Below are 23,811 nucleotides of genomic sequence, written 5' to 3'. Positions count from 1 at the left end.
CACGCAATAATTATTTTGATAACTATTAATAAAATATAAAGTAAAAATATGTTTTATTATTACAAATAATTCAGTGTTGATTTTTAGCCATAAATTTTAATATAAATCAAATATATAGACAACACTTGATGATAACTTTGAAGTGTTATTTTTGCAGATATATTTAGTATTATAAAAACAACTTCAAGTTATAATGATATTTATTTTATGATTAAATATATTATTAGTATTTTTATTATATTAATATAATTTGTATTTATTTAATATATATAAAGTTTAATATTTATATATATATATATTATTTATTATGAATATATTTTTATGTCTAAATAAAGATAATATATTAAATTTTATTAAAAAATTATATATATATATTATGTAATAAATATTATTAAAAAATAAACAGGATATTTATTTAATAATTTTCAAGTTTATTTTTAACAACATATTAAAGTATCTATATAAATTAATATAAATAAATTTTTAGAATACAATTCAACAAACAATAAACATATTTAAAAAAAACTAAAATTTTAAAAACAATTTGTTTATTAACTAGGATAATAATAATAATAATATATTATTAATAATAATTTATTATTAATAATAATTTATTTGTATTACAATTAAATACTTAATGTACTTTAAATCTATTTTATATATATTTTAATAAAATATATATTATTAAACTCCAACTATTGTTTTATTATTATTATTATTATTTTTGTTATTATTATTTATTATTATTATTTAATAATTTTAATTACTAATTATTATAATAATTTAAAGTATTATTTTTTAAGTAATATTTAAATTTAATAAAAAAATAAATCTTTTAATACATATATCTATTTATTATTATTAAAGTTTACAGTTATTACAGTATTTTTTAATAAGTTTTTATTTTTCATTTAATAATATAATTTAATTTTAAATGGTTTTTATATCTAGTTTTTTTTAATAAAAAATAAATATAAAATTAATATGATTTAAAATATTTATTTAAACTAATATTATGTGTAAAATAATACATTATGTAATGTATTATTAAAAAAATATTATACATATCGATAAAATTTTATTTAATTAAAAAAAATTACAATATATAATAATTCATTTATTTATTTATTTATTTAGGTATAATATAAGTAATATATAGACAACACTCTGATAACTTTGAAAAAAATTAATAATAACTTTGAAGTATTATTTTTTATGGATATATTTAGTATTAAAAAACAACAAATTCAAGTTATAATGATATTTATTTTACAGTATTATTATATATATAATGTTAATATAATTTGTATTTAGATATCATATATTAATCTTAATGTTTATATATATATATAGATATATTACTTATTATAAATATTTTTTTGTGTCTAAATAAATATAATGTATTAAAATTTATTAATATATATATTATGTAATAAATATTATAAAAATAAATAGGATATTTATTTAATTATTTTGAAGCTTATTTTTAACAACATATTAAAGTATATATAAAATTTAATATAAATAAATTGTAGTATACTTTAACAAACAAACAATAAACATTAAAAATAAAATAAAAAATAATAAATTCAATTTGTTTATTAAATTTATAACTAGGATATTGACATAAAATTTTTTTATATCTATTTTTTTATATCTATTTTTTATAAAATAATAAAAACTAAAAAAACTAAAACCTATTAACTTACAAGTGTTTTTTCACATTAAAAAAATAATTAAAATAAAATAACAACATGATAAACATTTCAAATTTTCAAATAATATATTTATTTATATAATATTATTTGTATAAATATCCTAGTGACTATCCGGTTCAAATTAATAATAATAATAATAATATTAGTAATAATAAAAATAATAATAGTAATAATAATAGTAATAGTAATAATAATAATAATAATAATAATAATAATAATAATAAATAATAATAAAAAATAATAATATTTGTATTACAATTAAATATATAATGTACTTAAAATTTATTTTATATATATTTTTAAAAAAATATTATTAAACCCCAACTATTTTTTTATTATTATTATTGTTATTATTATTATTTAATACTTTAATAGAAATATAATTTAAAATATCTTATATTATTATATTATAAGTAATATTTAAATATTTTATAAAAAAAATAAATCTTTTTTAAATCACTTTATTACTAATATATATATATATATATATATATATATATATATATATATATTATTTACTTATTATTAAAAATCAATGTCATATTACTTTTACATTTTTTAATGTTTTTATTTTATATTATAATTTAATTTAATTTTAAATGTTTTTTATATCTATAGTTTTTTTTAAAAATAAATAATAATAAAAATTAATAGGATTTAAAATATATATATTTAAATTAATATTAAGTGTTAAATAATACATTATGTAATGTATTTTTTAAAAAGATATTATACTAATCGATAAAATGTTATGTAATTTAAAATAAAACATTTACAGTAAATAATCATTTATTTATTTAGTTTTTTTGTTGGTTTAAATTGATTGGAAAATTTCTAAATGTAATTGAACTTTAAATTGTAAAAATATATAACTTATATATATATATATATATATAAATAGTATAACCTTGTATTTAAAGTTAAAAACATATGTATATATAAAAAAAAATTATAATTTAATAATAATTACACTATTATTGGTTATAATAAAAAAAATTAAACCAAAAAATCATAATTAATTTTTTTTATATATAATTAAAGATATTATATTTATTATGTAAATACATGTAAATTATTACAGTTTATATTAAATGTTTTTATTTTATTTTATTTTATTTTTTGATTTTATTCAATTAATATTAATATGTATTTAATATTTGTTTATTTTGAGATAAAAATTTTTTATTAATGAATTATTGTTAGGTATTATTATTATTAGATTTCATTCATAAAAAAAATTTTTGTAATTTTTTATGAGTTATAGTTTACTAACTAATGACAGGATATATATTAAAATTTTACACATTTTTTACACTAAAAATAAATCTTATTGTAGTAGTAGTAGTAGTAGTAGTAGTAGTAGTAGTAGTAGTAGTCATCCATTCATAACAATATACAAAATAAATAACAAATTGTTATCAAAAAAAAAATAGAAATATTTTAAACTATTTACAGTATATTTTAATATATTATTAATAGATAACAATAATAATAATAATAATAATAATAAAAAATGCGATAAAAATATTTAGGAAATAAATTAATTTATTTATCCAAAAAAAAACACTTAAATAAGTAATTATTATTATTATATTAATTTACAGTACAGTAAATACAGTGTATATATATCTATCATCCGTTTTATATGAATATTACCCACAAAAAAAAGACAACAATTTTTTTACTAATAATAATTTTGTTGTTGTTTTTTGTCTACAATTTCCAGACAAAGACATACAAGTATTTTATTATTATTAATATTATTATTTTGGTATCAATTATAATAAATATTATTTATCACAATAATATTTGTCTCTCTCTCTTTTAAATGGTTTATCACTAATAATAATCGTTATTATTGTTATGAATATATATATATTATTAGTTGAAAAAAAACATAATTAGAGGACAACTATAGGATATCAGGTTTGTTGAACACTAAGAATTCAAGTTCACTGATATATATAAAAAAAATTAAAATTTATTAATTAAAATACATTGAAAAATAAATAGCCGTAAAATTAGATATCAATTTATGTTTTATACAGTGTATGTGTGTGTATGTGTGTATGTGTGTGTATGTGTGTGTATGTGTGTGTGTGTGTATGTGTATGTATGTGTGTGTATGTGTATGTATGTGTGTGTATGTGTGTGTATGTGTATGTATGTGTGTGTATGTATGTGTGTGTGTATGTATGTGTGTGTATATGTAGAGAGAGAGAGAGAGAGAGAGAGAGAGAGAGAGAGAGAGAGAAATACCGTTTCAATGTTAGTCCAAATTAAATAAATAAATTATAAAATTTTTTGGTTAATTAGCCGAAACTAATAATAATATTTTTTTGCAACAACAACAAAAATAAATGCACCTTTTTTTATAATACTAATATTTGTCACAATTAAAATTTAAGATAACATTTAATATACTGTATATATATATATATATATATATATATACAATATATTGGTTTTAGTAATTTTTTTAGGGGACTATAAAAAGCAAGTGTATTGACTATTTTAAAAAACATTATCAGTTCAACAAAAAAATATCATATTTTTTGAATTAACTTAAAAATATTTTGTGTTTTTAAAACTTAAAACAACTAATATTATTATTAAATATGAAAAACATTGTGCTATTGGTATGGGATATATAAACAATACATTATTATTGTTATTATTATTATTATTATTATTATTATTAGTGTATTAAATGATTATTATTATATTAATTTGTTTTATTTTTATTGTCATATTTATGAATCACATATATATATATATGTATACTATTGTATGGTTGGGTTGAGGACAGGCTGTTTTTGGACTATTGCTAGTAAGTGCCACCCGTGCCGACCAGTTAGTGGACTCGGACGATGATCTCGAATCGGAAGCATCCGACCAGGACCTGGCCGTAGCCGAAACGGCCGGTGCAGGCAAGGGTGCGGCAGGTGCTGCAGCTGCCGGTGCCAAGTTTGCCAAAGGCGGTGCTGCCGGTGCTAAGGCCGGTGCCAAAGCAGCGGCTGCTTTCGGTGCTAAAGGTGGCAAAAAGGGTGGGTTCGCTGCTGGAGGTGCAGCCGGTGCTGCAGGTTTCAAAAAAGGCGGTAAAGCCGGTGCTGCCGGTGCTGCCGGGGCTGCATTCAAAAAAGGGTTCAAAAAAGGGGCGTTCGGTAAGGTTGGTGGTGCCGGTTATAACAAAAAGTTTGGTGCCGTCAAAACATTCGGTATGAGCCAGGGATTCAAGTTTGGCAAAGCTGGCGGTGCTTTCGCTGCTGGCGGTGCTGCCGGTGCTGCAGCCAAAAAGGGCGGTAAATTTGGTGCCGCCGGTGCAGCCGGTTTTAAAAAGGGTATGTATTTTAGCTATACTTAACTATACCTACCTATACATAGCTATACTTTAACTATACTTTAACTGTAATTAGCTATACTATAACTAACACTATAACAAATGCTATAAGTTTTTAGTATTAAACTAAATATAAATTAAATACTACTTAACAAAAAAACAATTTTTTTTAATATATATATAAAAACAGTATAGTATTTAACAATTATTATTATTATTATTATTATTACTATGATTTTCATAACTTTTATATTTATATTTATATATATATATAAATCAGATTTTTTATTATTAATAGCGAGTATTAATTACTGTAAATTTGAACCTATTATATACATACAGTATATATATATATATCTTTTATATTTGAATATTATATACAAAAATCTAATTATAATATAACTAGTATTTACTGTCTCTATATATATAAATCAGATTTTTTAATATTAATAGTGAGTATTAATTACTGTAAAATTAAACCTATTATATATATATACAGTATATATATATCTTATATTTGAATATTATATACAAAAATCTAATTATAATATAACTAGCATTTACTGTCTATATATAAATTATATATATATATATCTATAATATATTATTATTATTATTATTTTATAGGAGGAAAGGCAGCTAAGGCTGGTTTCGCAGCAGCCGGCGGTGCTAAGGCCGGAGCCGCAGGTAAGGCCGGCGCAGCTGCCGGTTTCAAAAAGGGAGGCGCCGCCGGTGCCGCCTTCAAGGGCGGAAAGGCGGCCGCAGGCGGTAAAGGACTTATTGGTTAAAACACAAAACAAAACTAAAAACCTATAAAAATTAGACTAAAATTATTATTATTATATAATATATATATATAAATATTTTTTTAAAAGATGAAACATAAGCTCATAATTATATTTTTTGATTTTATTATTACTATTTTTTTGTGGACACAACAAAACAAAATTTTTTTTTGTATAAAAAATTATATATAAATCTAAATTATTATTTTGTTTTTTTTTAAATTTAATTTAATTATTATTATTGTTGTTCAATCAAATTTGCTCAAAAATTATTGATAAATTTATTAATTTTGTAAATATTTTATTTTATTTTATTTTTTTTTTAATTAATATATTTAAAGTATACTATATATATAATGTATTTGCTTTTTTAGTCAAAATTATATATTATTTTTGTAAAAAAATATATAAATTCATATTTAATGCTCAAAATTTTTTGCTTTATTTTTATTTTGTTGAAAAAATATATTTATATAACATTTTATTTTTGTATAATATTTTGCTGTTGTTATTATTATTACGATTATTATTGTAAAAACTTTCAAAATTATAACATTATATTTTAAAAATTTTTTAATTTTAATAATAATAATTTATCATTTGATTAATACTCATTGTAATTACAATATATATATACTGTATATTAAGTTGAACTATAAATAATTAAATATTATAAATAAATATTTTTGCAAATAAAATTTTTATATCAAATTTATTTATTTTTTAAATTTAATTTTATTCAATTTTTTTTCTCAAAAAAAAACATTTAATGGCAAACATTTTTGAATAACATGAACATAACAAATATATAATTATATATATATAATTACATTTAGTTAAAGTGCTAATACAATGTACGTACAAATAATAATAATAACAAATAAAACATTTATTTTAAACATAATTGATAATAACATTTAATACTTAATACATATAATAATAATAATAACATATAACAAAAATTACAAATAAAATATATATAAATGTATGACAAAAAAAATATGACAAAAATAATTTATACAATTATTATATATATATGTTTTATATATTTAATAAGACATTTTGACAAATAACTTACAAAACAACTATTATTATTATTATTATTATTAATTTTAAATAATATTATTTTAACAAAGTAGACTATAATATAAAATGACAAATTAAAATTATTATTATTATTAAAATAATATATTAAATTTTTATATTAATTTTGATGATAACAATAATAATAATTATAATACTATTAATAATAATAATAATAAATTCGTTGACAATAACATACATTAATAATACTTATATATATATAAAAAAAAAAGTTTATTATGTATTAAATAATGTTTTGAATGATGAAAATTATAATAATAATAATAATAATAAAATAAAAATGAAACATAAGACCAGAAATATATAGTAACATATAAGTGCACCAAAAAAATTATATATAAATATATATATATATACAGTATATATATATATATATATATTAAATATATTTAATATTTAAAAACAAAATTGTTTTTTAATGTCTTATTTAATTTATGTTTTATAATATATTGTTGTTTTATTGAAGAAAAATTAATTAATTAATTTTTATTGTATATAATTGAGTTTTATTTATTGCTTAGAAAAAAATATAAAAAATATATTTGTATTTTAATATATTATTTATTTTTAAAAAACTAAAATTTATGTAAAATTAAGTAGATATCCACAAATAAAAAAAATCAATTTAATATACAATAGCTGATTGAAAAAAAACAAAATTATTGTTTTAATCATTGAAAATAAATAGATATTAAATTAGATTAATATTAGTTAAAAAAATATATTATTTTAAAAATTATAAGCAAAATATCAAAGTTATGAGCAAAAAAAAGTTTTGTTTGTTTCATATGAAACAATTAGTTTTATAATAATTATTATTATTAAATAGTAATAATAATAATAATAAGATATATCCTCTAAAAAAATATTAATATAACAATATTATAGAGATATATATATAAATATAGACTAAATAAGCATTTATTGAAATAAGTTTTGAAAACAAATTATAATATTATTAAAAATTAAAATTTATGATTAATTAGTAGTTAATTAATTAATTATGAAATTAATATTTTTTTTAATATAAACTATTAATATATTATTTAGTAGATATTTTTTATGACAAATTAAGCTAAAAATATTTTTGTTTGTTTGTTTGTTAGTATATAGTAATAACTAAATCTATTGTTTATTATTATTATCTATTAATTGTTTAAAATACTAATGAATTGTAAATGAAATTATAGCGACTAAAGTGTTTTAGTAATATATATATATATATATAAAGGTATGTTTCATTAGTTAATTAATTATATATAATATTATCAGAGAAAGAGAGAGAGAGAGAGAGAGAGAGAGAGAGAGAGAGAGACAGAGAGCTAGAGGTAGACTATAATACAAAAAATATGATTAATTTTGAGAAAAAAAAACATTTTTTTTTTGGGGAGTAAAACATGTTTTCTTTAAAGTAATTAAAACAACAACAAAAAAAAAGAGATTAATATTATTTTCTGGCAATTATTTAATAATTATTTTTTTTAAAAAATAAAAAAGTTATTTACAGTTAATTAATCATTTTTGTTATGTGTGTTTGTGTGTTGTCTTAATTGTATTTTTGTTAATATATATAATTTTTTTTTTCAATGTGTATATTAATTGTTGAATTTTCATTTTTTTAAAAAAAATAAAATAAAATAAAAATGTATTCATTTGAATCAATTAACAACAAAAACGATTTAAACGATTAAAACAATTTTTTAAGTATAGATAGAAACTCTATAGATATAGATATATAAAAAAATATATAATAAAATAAAATAATTAATTAATTAATTAATTATTATATAATACATGTAACTGTGCTGTCGAGTGGGCTATATATTAGTATAAACTATATATTTATATACAGTATAATATAGTTATACTTAACGATACTCTTATTATTATTATTATTATTTTAATTAATTTATATATAAATTTTTTTTTTAAAAGATTTCATTATAAAATTATAAGTTGTTTAATAAATACAATAACAAATTATTATTATTAATTTGTAATAATAATAATAATAATATCAAAAAAATACTAATAATAAATCCATTTATCAATTTTTTTTAAAACAATATAAAGTAACAAAAATATCCCCCCCAAAAAAATAAAATACACGTACAGTACATACAATACACTGATACATATACAGTATATATATTTATGATACAAAATCAAACAAAAAAAAAATATTAATTATTAGCACAAAAAAAACTAAACAAAAATTTTATGAGAATAATAATAATAATAATTAAAAATTAATTAATTGAAAATTAATTAATAATTCAAAACAAACAACTAGATTACACACACATGTGTTAATATGAAAAATATATTTTTTTTGTGCAAAAAAAATTATTATTTAATTATTTAATTTTTTTTGTTTTTGATGTGACACTTATTAAACATTTTTTATATAAAGAAAAACAGTTAGTTATATAATACCCGGCCCTCTGTCTAACCATTGATACCTCCCGTCAGATAAGACATTAGGGATCGGAAGCTCTTAACGGGATTCAGATTCAAAATATTTGACAACATAGGAGACTCGGGACTACCGACACTACCCGACGGTGCGCTTACCGGTGACAGTTCACTGGCCGCAGCCGCAGCAGCCGCTGCCCGATAGCCGTACTGAGACCTGAATCCTTGGCCACTTGACGAATAGGGTCGTCGACCGCCACCACCGACACCGACGCCGACGCCGACAGGACGTGGCATACCTGCAGGAGCGGCAGCCGATACTACTGGTCCGTCACCAGCGAAACCACTGGCGGCAAATGGTCGCAAACCACCGGCAGCGGCGGCACCAGTATAGCCACTGGGCGATGATGGCAGCGGTGCAATACCACTGCCCGCGGGTGACGAAGCGGCCAGATTTAGCTGGGCTACTACCGATTCGTCGAGGCCAACATCGCGCGGATTATAGGAAGCGCCAGGCGGTAGACCACCGGATGCCAGATGAGGCATTCCTCTGTGATGCTGCTGGTGCTGGTGTTGGTGATGGTGATGACCACCAATTGTAGGACCCGATTGTTGTGGTGAACCTATATGTTGGTTAGGAGAGGGTAGAGAATTATAGGGTGAATCGGGATGTATGGAAAACCATGGATTACAGTTCCACGGATAGCACTCGTAGGGCAGCTTATTATCATCATCAGCACCGCTACCGCCGCCCCCGCCATCGGTATCGGCATCGGTAGCAACAGCGGCCACTGCAGCCGATTCACTGTCATAATCGTTAGTATTATTATTATTACTTATATGACTACTACTACTACTACTACTACTACTCTCTCCTGAATCTATAGATAGGCTGCCGATGCCGATGCCGGAGCCGATGCTTATCGCTGCTGACTATTATTGACGACAACCACTTACCATAGTCTGGTTGACCGCCGTCTTCGCCGGACATGTCATCGCCGAGGCCGAGGCCGCCGCCGCCCATACTTTCATCGCTGCTAACATCTTTGGCACCGTTATTGTTGGCGTAGCTATCAAACTGTTGCTGCGGACCTCCCGACGGCCTCACATCAAACATTGGCTTACGTTGAAATGGACCGCCCGGGCCGTGACCAACCGGTTCACGATAGATATCTTGACCATCATAGCCGCCGCCTCTGTGTCCTTCGGATTGCTGATGTGGAGGAAGTCCGCCATACATAGCACCGATAGTATCGCCGTTCATCTGAGGTCTTCGGTGACCACCATTTGGTCCGAACGATGGCCGTCCTCTGGGCGGTCCTCTCCAAAAACCCGGTCTTGATGGCGGTCCTCTCATTGATGGTTGTTGTTGTTGGCCACCATTGCCGCCGCCGCCGTAGATATCTTTGGCATCGGATAGCGGGACAAACCCGTACTGAATGGCCTGTGGCTTAACTAAGTCGCCGTGCGGTTGGTGTGGTTGCGGTGGTCTATCGCTATAGTCGCCCGACTGTCCATTAGTTGGTGAGTCGTCATCGTCATCATCGCCACCGACGCCGCCGCCGACATTATATTTGGGTCCCAAATGATTGTTGTTTCCGTCATAGTCTTGTCCACCACCGCCACTGTTGCCGCCGCCGAGGCCTTGCAGATAGCCTTGCGGTTGTTGTTGGTGTCCGCCGCCAATACCGGGTCCTCTGATTATTTGCGGTTCGTTTTTCATATTCTGGTCAAACTCGACCTCAACGCCGAACGGTGTCTGCTGTTTGGCGTACGGTATCTGCGATTGTTGTTGTTGTAGTGGCTGTGGTTCGGGTAGCCGTAGTAGTCCTCCCTGACCTCCCTGTCCTCCATAGTTATCCTGTTGTTCCTGTTGTTGTTGATGTTGTCCATTATCATCGTTGTCATTGTCATTGTCATCGTCATCATTATCATTATCGGACGGACCACCCGATTTGTATGGCTGTCCCGGTCCCGATGGTAACAGTGCCGATAGTGGCGGCGATGGCGGATCGTAGGCGCTTATCATACCCGGCTGGTAGCCGCTGGGCTGGTAGTTTTTCATAAGTGGTCGGGGCTATTTTTTTATTAAAAAAAATATATATATAGATTTAATTATACATATTATATATTTTTAATTGCAATTAAAATTATTTTTTTGAATTTTATAATAATATTTAATTTTAATTAATTGTTTTTTTTGTTGATCTGATTTTTATGCATTTATTAATTATAATTATGTTAGTAAATAATACTAATAATTATTATTATGATTACTATATTTAAATGATTGGCATTAAATTAAATGTTTAAATATTATTTATATATATATATATATATATATAATATCAAACAAAAATGTTGTTTTAAAATATGATTTAAAATCAACTAATAATTAGTTTAGAAAATAATTATTATTTTGAGTTTATTTGCTATTTTTATAAATAAATATAATATTGCGAAATGTTTTATTTATTATAATAATTATTACTATATTTAAAATAWATAAATATATTTTGTGTTAAATATATATTTTACAAAAAAAATTTATTAATAATATATTATTAATAAATTAAATAAATAAATATAATATTTGAAATAAAATTAAAACACTTTATAWATATATATTTATAACTATCTATTTAAAAGCCATAGTTCACTGTTTAGTTTCAAATCTATGTCATTGTAATGTTACTAATAATTGAAATTATTGTTTTAAAATAAAATAATAATAATAATAATAATAATAATAAATAAAATAAGTAAAAGTTGCAAAACATAATTATAAAATTATATTTTAATAATTTTTGAAAAGTTTTTATTATTATTATTAATATACTATTTGTTTGGTTTAACAGTGTGTTTAATAGTGCATAACATTTCTATCTATTGATTATATATAATAGTTATTTATTTATGTAATGCCTTATTATATTTAATAATAATAATAATAATTATTATTATTATTATTTATATATATTTTATATTAACATTAATATCAGTGGGAATATTGTTATCGTTAATATTTGAAAAATATTATAAATTATAATTAAAAAACAAAATAAACTCAAAAAACTATTTTATTTAAATAAAATATTTATATTAATAATAAATTATATTAAATATTTTTCATTATAATGATATTAATGATATAAAAATAATATTGTTTTTTTTAGCATATTTGTCTCATTATTATTATTATTATTATTATTATTGATTTATACATTAGTCTCTTTATATGTTTACACCTAACAAACCTAATACAAAAAAATTTGTCAATTTTTATTATGTTATATAATATATGTATTATAATATAAGTCACATTCAAATGTGATAACAAAATAAAATATAAAAAAATAAATAAAAATTTTGTGATTGAATTTAGTTTTGTTGTCAATTTATTTATATGTTTTCATATACAGTATATACGATATTTTGTATATATATATATATATTTCATTCAATTGATTGATATATATATATATTTTTAAAATAAAAAAATACTGTATATATATGTATGTATAGCTTGTATGGTATTATCAATATTATTGTGTTATTATTTACACTTTTTATTTAATGTAATATTGTATTGTATGTTATTTTTTCAGATAATAATAATAATAATACTAACAATAACACAAAAAACTTGACGACAATAATAATAATAATAATCAGTCGATTGATAATATAATATAAAATAAAAATTTATTTTCTTATTTTATTTTCTCATTATTTTATTATAACTAATAATAAATATATTGTGAAATATGTGTAAAAGTGTTATCAATATCACATCAATATATATATATATATATATATATATATATATATAATAAATAAGAAAAAATTTAATTGAAATTATAGATTATCTGCTGATATATTCACTACAATAACAATAATAATAATAATAATAATCTATTATATATTTTGATAGATATATACATATTATATCATATATTTTACTTTTAAAAACTTATGCAGTTTTATGTATTCAAGTATTATATAAACAGTATATTAGTTGTTGTATTAGTTTTTTATAGAAAAATATCTATATTTTCAAAAAAAAGATTTTTTTTATATTTGTTTGTTTTTTAAAAAGCACTGGTAGTTTGAGCGGTCAGGCGCACCGTTATGTTGTGCGCCCACGGCTGAAACCGAAACACACACACACATACATACATAGACACACATATACATACATACAAACATAGACACATACATACACACACATACATACACACACATACATACACACACACACATACATACATAGACACACAATTACATACACATAAAAACATACACATACACACACTTACATACATACATACACACACATATATATATATACATATAAACACACTCACACACATTTATATATATATATATACACAAACACATACATACACACACACACACATACACACACATACACACACATACACACACATACACACACACACACAYACACACATACACACACATACACACACATACACACACATACACAAACATACACAAACATACACACACACACATACACAAACATACATACATACATACATACATACAGACTCTTGGGCTCAGTTGTGTGGGCTTATGAAATAAATTGATGAAAATAACAAACAGTAATAATAATAATTGTCGATAATATGCAACTTAATAGTAAATTAGATCTCTCTCTCTCTCTCTCTCTCTCTCTCTCTCTCTCTCTCTCTCTCTCTCTCTCTCTCTCTCTAACTTATCTGAAATTCCTAGTAATTTCATATATATAATTGCAATTTATTTATTTAGTTTTTTATTTGAAATGTTTTTATTTTTAAATGTTAAGATATACTGTATATACTGTATGCAGATATTTAAAGGTTAGTAAACGATAGGTCACTCACGATATACTGTATATATATATATTAAATTAATTGCTAGAAATATAAAACTAACAAAAACTAAATAAATAAAAATTTAATGTTAATAACAAAATTTGCTTAAAATATTTATCTGTATGTGAGTGATATGTACTGTATGTAGGTTTTAAGCATATGATATAATGTAAAATATAAATAAAATAAACTAAATTAGATGTAACTTAATGTATTGAATAAAAAATTAAACCTAATAATAAATTTATAACTAAATAAATTAAACAAATTGACTAAATAGTGATAATGATTATATTTTTTTTACTTAGTAATCGTATTTTATTTATATATATATATACAGTATATTTCATTGGAAATATCAAATAGTTTCCGATATTATTGTATATATATATATATTTGAACTTATTTTTTGTTGTTTTTAGTTTTATCTAATATTTATTAAGTTCAATGTTAAGGCTMAGTGTTTGTGTGTGTGTGTGTGTGTGTGTGTGTGTGTGTGTGTGTGTGTGTGTGTGTGTGTGTGTGTGTGTGTGTGTGTGTGTCTATAAGTATGTGTGTGTCTATAAGTATGTGTGTATATATGTATGCATGTGTGTGTCTATAAGTATTTGTGTATATATGTATGTATGTGTGTGTGTGTGTGTGTGTGTATGTGTCTATATATATATATATATATGTGTGTGTGTGTGTGTTTATACTGTACTATACAAGTCAACAAATTTAAAGGTTAATTGAATCAAATACTAGTAAATAGTTTTTATTTTTTGTAGTTAAGTGTTTTTAGTCTATGAATTCAATGAGTCCTATAATGATTGCAATTATTTGCACTGAAAAATAAAACTATTGATATTATTATTATTATTATTATTATTATTACTAATAGACTAATAGTGTTTTGACTTTTTTATATATTTTTGCTAAAAAAAATTACTAACAACTGTCATAATAATTAAGTGTTAATGTATATAATTCAATGTATTGTGACATTTATTGTACTAATCAGTGAGGGGGTGGGGGTGGGGGTATAGCATAATTAACTACTATATATATATATATATAAAGTTTAGTTTATATATGAAAAAATTTTAGTTAATTACAAAAAAAACAAACTAAAAAAATTTAAATAAAATTTAAATAAAAATATTTTGCAATTATTTTAATTGTTTTCATTATGTTATAAATAAGTCACACAAAAAAATTGACTATAAATTCAATTTATATGAATATATTAAATTCAATTTTTAAATATTTTAAATTCAATTATTAAATATATATAATAAATTCAATTTATATATATATATAATAAATTCAATTTTTAAATATATTAAATTTAATTATTATATATATATATATATTAATTCAATTTTTATATATATAATAAATTCAATTTTTAAATATATTAAATATAATTATTATACATATATTAAATTCAATTTTTATATATAAATTAAATTCAATTTTTTTTATATATATTGAATTCAATTATTAAATATATATTAAATTATTGTATATTTTTGTATATACTTTATATTGATATCAATCAGTAAATATCATATAAATCAATAAATTGATTTAATAATTAATTATTATTTAATTAAATAAAATAAAATAAAATAATTATTTACTTGTGTTCTGAGTCCATAGGATGACGACTGTCCACCGTATCCCTGATCTTTGTGGTCGTGTCGGTAATCATCCTTATCCTCGACCACCTGTATATGGGCGGCAAACGGCTTATGTATGTTATAATAGGGTCCGCGGCTAACGATTTCCGATTCCCTAATATTGTCGATATTGAAGGGACTGTTGTTGTTGTCATAACCGATACTATTGACTATTGACTGTCCGTCGGGTCTCTGTTGATGTTGTTGTCGGTCGTCATTATCATCATTACCGTAGCCGCCATCGGCATCACCGCCGCCGCTGCCGCCATAACTACCGCCTGGCCTGTCCTGTACGGCCTTTTCGTATTCCTGTTCGGCACTATTCATGGCCTGTTGTCCACCGCCGCCGCCGCCGTCACCACCGTTACCGCCATCATCACCGCCGGCCTCCGCCACGGGTTTCTTGTAGAGTACCGGCAAAAAACTGCGGGTATGCGACACAATCTTAACATCCGGTGAACTATAGGTAGTACTGATACCGGGTTTTGCTTGCGGTAGCTCTGGTACCCTATAGTTCGGTGCTTTCGGTGTAATAACTTTGGTATCCATTGATCCACGATCTGACTCAAAGGATGTCGTCATACGCGGGAAACCATTGTTTTGTTTGTGCGGTTCGTACGGCTGATACTCTGGCGGCGGCGGCGGCTCTTGTCTGATGTAACTGAGCTGCTGCTGGTGTGGCTGTTGTTGCAATTGTTGGCCGCCATCTTCTGAACTACTGTACCGATAGACTACCGGTGCTGACGATGGACCGCCACCACCACCTCTATGGGACTCGCCGTCATCGCCGTTGCCGCCGTGTTGTAGTTGTTGGCCATATGTTGTCTGACTTTGCGTTAGATCGCCGGCGGCTGCGGACAGTCCTAACTGAGCGCCTGTAGCTAATGAGTCGTACGAACCCATATCGATATTGATGGGACTGTTAGGCGCCGATTGAGACACCATATAGTTATAGTCGTTACTGTTCTGGGACTGTAAGGTCTCCAATGTGTCGCCATCATTACCGACGGCTACCGCCGCGGAGGCCTTATTATTGTCGTTGACCTGTGAGGCGGCTACTGATCCCGTAGCTGCCGATGAGACAACTTTACTTTCGGCTACCGGCGAGTCGCTGGCCGATAGTTTTTTGATGTCAGCTTCGGCTGACAGTTGGCCAACAATTGGCTCGTCATCGTCGATGCCGTAGACGCCGCCGATGTTTGTTGTCGTCGACGACCATAATAGTAGACATACGAGTAATATCTGATAATAATAATAATAATAATATTAATATAATTTTAAATTAAAAAAATAATTATAATTATTATTTATTTTTGTAATCTATACTAAATATTTTTTGTTTGTTATTCAATATTATTTAAATTTTAAACTTATAATTATTATTAATAAATAATATTTAATTTTTAATTATTAGTATTTAATTTAATTTAATATTTATAGAGTTTTTCAAAAACAATAATCTGTATTATATTATATTATTATTTTTATTATTTAAAAATGTATTATTAATTAGTAGTTAAAATACATTTAAAAAGCATTGGAAACAAATTTTTTAGGATAAAAATATATTATATAATAATTATAAATAAAATATAAATTATTATTTTATTTTATTTTTGATTTTTTGATTTTTGTTGTTGTTGTTGTTGTTGAAAATTATTAATTATTAGGGTAGTAGTACTTTATTTTTTTTTAATTATTATTAAATATTTTATATTAATATATTATAATATTTAATAGTTTTTTAGTCCAACATTTTGTAAGCAAATATTAACAAAAAAAATTATTAAGAAAAAAAAATCTGATTATAAAATCAAATTTACTATTATTTTTTTTTGTATATTAATAAAAAAAACAAACACTAAAATAAATATTTAATACATTCAATAATAATAATAAAACTATTAGTTTTATTAAAAAACATTTTATAATTTATAACTAATTGTTGAAAAAAATTATTTATTATTTTTTATTATAATTTTTGTTTACTTATTGAAGACATGAGCGTATAATTAATTTGTCTGAAATTTTTTTTTTAATAAACAATAAAAAAAAGTTTATTATATTTATATATATATAAATATTTTATGATTTTGTTGTTATTATTATTATTAGTATTTTTTTCTATATCTCAAAACAAAATTTATTTTTTGTTTTATAATTTTATATATTAAGTATAACTATTGCTATTAATATTGTTAACTAAAAAAAGGGATAACAAAAAAAAATATTATTACAAAATAATAATAATAATAATAATAACAAAATCTTTTATTATATTATTTAATAAATGCATTTAAAAAAATATATATTGAATATAAAGTCGATTAACCTTAAAAAATGTTGTTTTGTTTAATATAAAAATTTTATTTTATTTTTTTGTTGAATTTACTAATAATAATAACAACAATATATTAATATAAGTAAAAAAATAAAGATCAACCAAAAAAAAAAAATAAATAAAGTTATTTAAACTTTATTTTAATTTATAAATTTTTGTGTATATTTATAAATATTAGTAAAAATTATTTAGGTTTATTATCATTAATAATAATAATAATATTTTTATATTAAAAATAAAATTAATATATAAATTTAGTCCATTAGATACAGACAGACATAATATTTATTTATTTTTGTTATTAAACTAAATGTTTATATTAAATATATTTTTGATTTTTTTTATTAATTAAATAGTTTTTAGTAAAAATAGTTTTTAGTTAATAATTTAATAATATTTTTATTTTCAGATTAATGTTGTTTTTAATTTATAAAAATATTAATTAATAATTATACCCATAAAAAACACATATTTTTTAAAAATTTATATTATAGTTTAATAATGTTTTAGACAATTGAATATTATATCAATTGTTAAGTTAAAGTTATAATTTTGTTATATATATATATATACATATATTTCTATATACATTATATACAGTATTATTTTTATTATATATAATAATTTTTTTAACAAAAAAATTTGTTTCACATTTAAATTACAAATACATATATATATATATATGTATTTGTAATTTAAACGTATTGTATTATATTATAATAATTATACGTTAGACTACCTAAAGATATAATCAAAAAAATTATTATTATTATTATTTATATGTATTATCTTTTTTTTTGTTTGGTATAAATTGTTTTGAAGGTTTATGATGAAAATATTATGAATTTAATTAAATTAAATACACAATAACAACAAAATATTATTATTATTATGTAATATTAGTAGTAGTAATAATAATGATAGTATTATTATTATTATCTAACTGATGAAAATATGATACTAATAATAATAATAATAATAATAATAATAATAATAACAATAATAAATAAAGTATTATGTGATGATCTTAATGATATGATTACAATAATCATATTTATATTAATATACTGTATATATATATATATGATATATATTTTATTTAATATACTGTATATAACAAATAAACAGCAATTATTTTACCGGTTTATATATATATATATATAGTGTTATATTATATTTTAACTATAAATATAAATGTAATTTTATTGTTAAGTATATATATATATATATATATTGTATTATATATAACTATAATTAAATATTATATACTGAATATATAATACAATATCATATATATATATTCATAACTTAAAACATAAATCTAATAATAATAATAATAATAAAAATAATAATAATTACTTGCTATTGTTAAAAGATATTTTTTTATTTATTTTTCAAAATATTTTTTTTTGTATTGTTATATATATACAGTAGTAGTTATTTTTTTATTTTTTTTATTTTTTTTAGTTGTTATTCATGAAAACAAAACAAAATTTGTTTTTTAGTTTTAAATATTTCAATGCTATTAATATTTTAAATAATATAATAATAATAATAGTTAGTATTTTATGATGACTACTATTTTTTTAAACTTATATATAATATAATAAACAATAAGTAAAAACATTACTGTATGTTATTTTTAATTTAATTATTGTTTATTTGAAATAAAACAACTTATAATTATAATGAGATTATTACTATTAATACTACTAATAATAATAACTATAAAGTTAATAAAATACAATCAGTAATTTAGTATAATTAATAATAATAATAATAATAATAGTGTAATAATTTTTAATTTTAAGTTTAATATCAATAATACACATAATGTTTATATAATTTTTTGTGTTAAATATACTAAAAAAATAATTATTATATTAATACAAAATTATTTTTTCATATAAATTCATTACTACTATTAATTATCTCTCTCTCTCTCTCTCTCTCTCTCTCTCTCTCTCTCTCTCTCTCTCTCTCTCTCTCTCTCTCTCTCTCTCTCTCTCTCTCTCTCTCTCTTATTTTGACCCATATATAGGTAGCATAATATATATATATATACAATATATTTCAATGTTATATTTAGTAGATTTAAAATTATTAGTTAGTTAGTAGTATTTTTTACTAAATATTTTTTACAACAACAACAACAAATATATTTGTTTTATTAGTTTTTAGTATTTATTTAATTTGTTTGTTTGTTTCAATTAAAAATAAATATATATATATATATATAGATCCGTGTAATAAAATTCATAGCATTTTTTGTTGTTTATGTGTTTTATATATATATATTTAAGATAAGAGACACATAAACATAAATATTGATACCTCATATAAATGGTATATACTGTACTATATATATATATTGAGGTAATTAATTAAATTATTTTAAATATTTATTTATTTATTTTAATGGAAAATTTCAATTAGTTTTTTTATGGGGGGATTATTTGAAATGATGCTAATTATATAAATTGCTTTAAATATATATATATATATAATATTTTTTAAAAAAAAATATTTATTTAGTTTAGTAGTAATGATATATTATTTAATAATAATAATAATAATTAAAAACATTTGGTAAATAAATAGCTAATATATATATATATATATATTAAAAATAAATAAATTATAATGTAAATAATAACTAACTTTAATTTTAAATATAAATATATATATTTTTTTAATTATGTTATAAATTAAATAATATATTAAAAATGCAAAAGCATGTGTTATATTATATATAGATGTTTATTTGTATCATCAAAATAAATAAATAATAATAATTATAATGATATCTATATATATCTATATATATATATTTAGATATTTATGAAACACTTATTGAATAACAATTATTAACTTAAATAATTAAAAAAAAACATTTAATTATTAACATATATTGTTAGTATAGATATACCACAAAAATAACTATACTTATGATATGATAAAATAATATATACTATATATATATATATATAGGACTTGAATATAAATATTTAATGATTTTTTTTATAAAAAATTTAGTTTTTTATTAGGAAAAAATAGCTTAAAATAAAATACTTAACATTTGATAATTAATAGTTTATATATAAGTAACGATATTTTTTTAATATATTAATATATATAAATATCTAGTGTATTGTATTATAAATAATATATTTTTAAAAAAAAATAATTAATATTTAACACACATATTAACAACAAAAAATAATAATAATTTTTTTTCATAATAAATTAAAGATGTTTTTAAGCCTATATAATATAATTATTTAAAAAAAAATAATGTTTTTTTTTGTATTCAATTTAGATATATATTTAAAGCAACAAAAAAAACAATTTTTAAACATTTTTTTTGTATTAAATAGCAATAGAAAAAAATGCATAAATTATTTATAAATATATTTAATTTTTTTTGTTGAAAAAAATGTTAATTTTAGAAAATATAATATATTTTTTTTTTGAAAACTAAAATAATTTGTTTAAAACTTATATATATTAGTATTAATATTATAGTATTATTATTATTATTATTATGTATGAATCGACTAACACATCGACTAAATCGTGATTTAAATATTTAGCAATTATTTATAAGTAGTCTCTCTCTCTCTCTCTCTCTCTCTCTCTCTCTCTCTATATATATATATATATATATATATATATATATATATATATATATATATATATATATATATCTCAGACCATCCATTAAACTGTATTTTATGTGCGGAAAACCTATTAAAAAAATACCGCTATTTTTTTGGGGCTAAAAATAAAAAACACATTTTTTTTATTACAGTATTCTCTCTCTCTCTCTCTCTCTTCAAAAAAAAATACCTAAACTTAATATTATAGGATAAATAAATAAATAAATATCAGTGTTGTTTAAGTTGGGATCAAAATAAAAAAAATTTAGGTCTTTAACACAAATAAAATAACAATTATCGCTATATATATATATATATAGTTTAGTATAGTATAGTATAGTATATATAACTTATAAATATATTGATAATAAAATTTTTTACAGTAATGTGTTTCAATTATTTATTGGATAATTGTTTTGTTATTGTTGTTGTTGTTTTAGGTTCAGGGATGTATATGTTTAGGACTATCCAAACATATATATATATTTTATATATGTATATATATACTGTACAATAAATATTTAGTATAGTTAGTATAGATAATTGGTCAATTGGTCAATGGCCTACCCATCTATGATAACTATATATATATATATAATAGACAGTTAGTTAAGTAGATAGTAGGGTATGGTTGGGGTGGGGTAGGCATGGGTGATGACACGTTATCCCAATATATATAAATTATATATTTATATGATTGATAACAAAAATTATTACACATGTCACATCAAAAAATATTTTTTAAAAAATTTTTAGCGATAAATAATTTCAATTTACACAAATAAAAAATATATATTTATATAGATATATAAAAAAAACTAAAACTAAATAAATAGTATATATTTAGTAAATATATTTTTTTTCATAAAATTTTTCTTAAAAAGCATTTTCTTGTTTTTTATTTATTTATTTATAAATAAATATTTTTCTATACATGTTATATATATATATAATTATCAATATAATTATTATTATTGATAAAATAAACTAACATATACTGTATGTTAAATTTATAAATATATTTATGATTTAATTTTTTTCTTATATATAAAAATTTTCTTAAAACTACTTAAATTTTTGTTTGTTTGAAAAATGTTTAAATGTTTTTTAGTTTACTAAAAAACTAAAATATTTTTCACATATCATATATATATATATATATATATATATATATTAAAGGGTTTTATTTGAGGGGAGATAACACATAAGTGCTAAAATAAACAAAAACAGATTAGCTTAAAAATATGCATACATATACATTAATACACATTTATATATTAATAATAAAAAAAACTTATGGAAAATAAGCAAATATCATATGACTATATGATATGTATTTAAATCTTTGACAAAAACAATACTTTAAATGTGTTTAATCTATTTTATTGTTTTTATTTTATGTATAAAATTTTGTATACTTAATATTTTTTTATGTTGTATATAATAAATTATTGTTTAGTTATATGTTTTGCCTCATTTAGAACCTCATTATATATATATATATAAATACTATATTTATCAATAGCGTGTTTGTTCAATAAATATTTATTTATTTTTTTGTATTTATTTAAAAAAACATAAACTAAATAAATAAAAATAATATATAATAAGCTGTTTTTTACAGTATTTATAAACAAGGATATAGTATATTGTTGTATATATCATACATAACAAGATTATCGATATTTTTTAGTTATTTATTTATTAGTATTATTATTATTATTATTATATAATCCTATTATTAAATAAATAAATAATTCAACAACAAAATAACTAACTGTTATTTATAATTTAATAACTAATAATAATAATAATATATTAATAAAAAGGATTATTAATATTTTTTTAAAAATAATTATTATTGAATGGTTAAAAAAAATTAAAATTTAAACTTTATTATTATTA

The 23,811-nt window shown here is 21.2% G+C and overlaps 2 protein-coding genes across 2 annotated transcripts in view; one reads left to right on the top strand and one right to left on the bottom strand.

The window, feature by feature from the left end:
- Positions 1-4,310: 4,310 nt before the first annotated feature.
- On the top strand, positions 4,311-5,846 carry LOC128953095 (uncharacterized). Its single transcript, XM_054298569.1, has 3 exons — positions 4,311-4,357; positions 4,528-5,059; positions 5,686-5,846. The coding sequence occupies exons 1-3, from the start codon at positions 4,337-4,339 to the stop codon at positions 5,844-5,846; spliced, it is 714 nt and encodes a 237-aa protein (XP_054154544.1). The 5' UTR covers positions 4,311-4,336.
- A 3,545-nt stretch (positions 5,847-9,391) lies between these two features.
- Positions 9,392-23,811, bottom strand: part of LOC128953094 (neurogenic protein mastermind-like) — a 43,158-nt gene continuing 28,738 nt past the window's right edge. The window contains exons 3-5 of the mRNA XM_054298568.1: positions 15,868-17,148; positions 10,320-11,439; positions 9,392-9,985 (exon numbers count right to left, since the gene is read on the bottom strand). Of these exons, the coding sequence (XP_054154543.1) occupies positions 9,396-9,985; positions 10,320-11,439; positions 15,868-17,148 (2,991 nt within the window). The 3' untranslated portion in view covers positions 9,392-9,395. The remainder of the gene's footprint in view (positions 9,986-10,319; positions 11,440-15,867; positions 17,149-23,811) is intronic.

The sequence above is a fragment of the Oppia nitens genome, unplaced genomic scaffold (genome assembly GCF_028296485.1).
Source record: "Oppia nitens isolate AA-2021 unplaced genomic scaffold, nextdenovo-longstitch-racon4-pilon3 scaffold20_pilon_pilon_pilon, whole genome shotgun sequence".
NCBI lineage: Eukaryota > Metazoa > Arthropoda > Arachnida > Sarcoptiformes > Oppiidae > Oppia > Oppia nitens.
This window is presented reverse-complemented; position numbering and strand designations above follow the sequence as displayed.

Coding starts and splice junctions, on each gene's coding strand:
- LOC128953095 (XM_054298569.1), top strand. CDS start 4,337: ATGAAAAACATTGTGCTATTG. Junction 4,358..4,527: donor TGAAAAACATTGTGCTATTG/GTATGGGATATA, acceptor GGTTGAGGACAG/GCTGTTTTTGGACTATTGCT. Junction 5,060..5,685: donor TGCAGCCGGTTTTAAAAAGG/GTATGTATTTTA, acceptor ATTATTTTATAG/GAGGAAAGGCAGCTAAGGCT.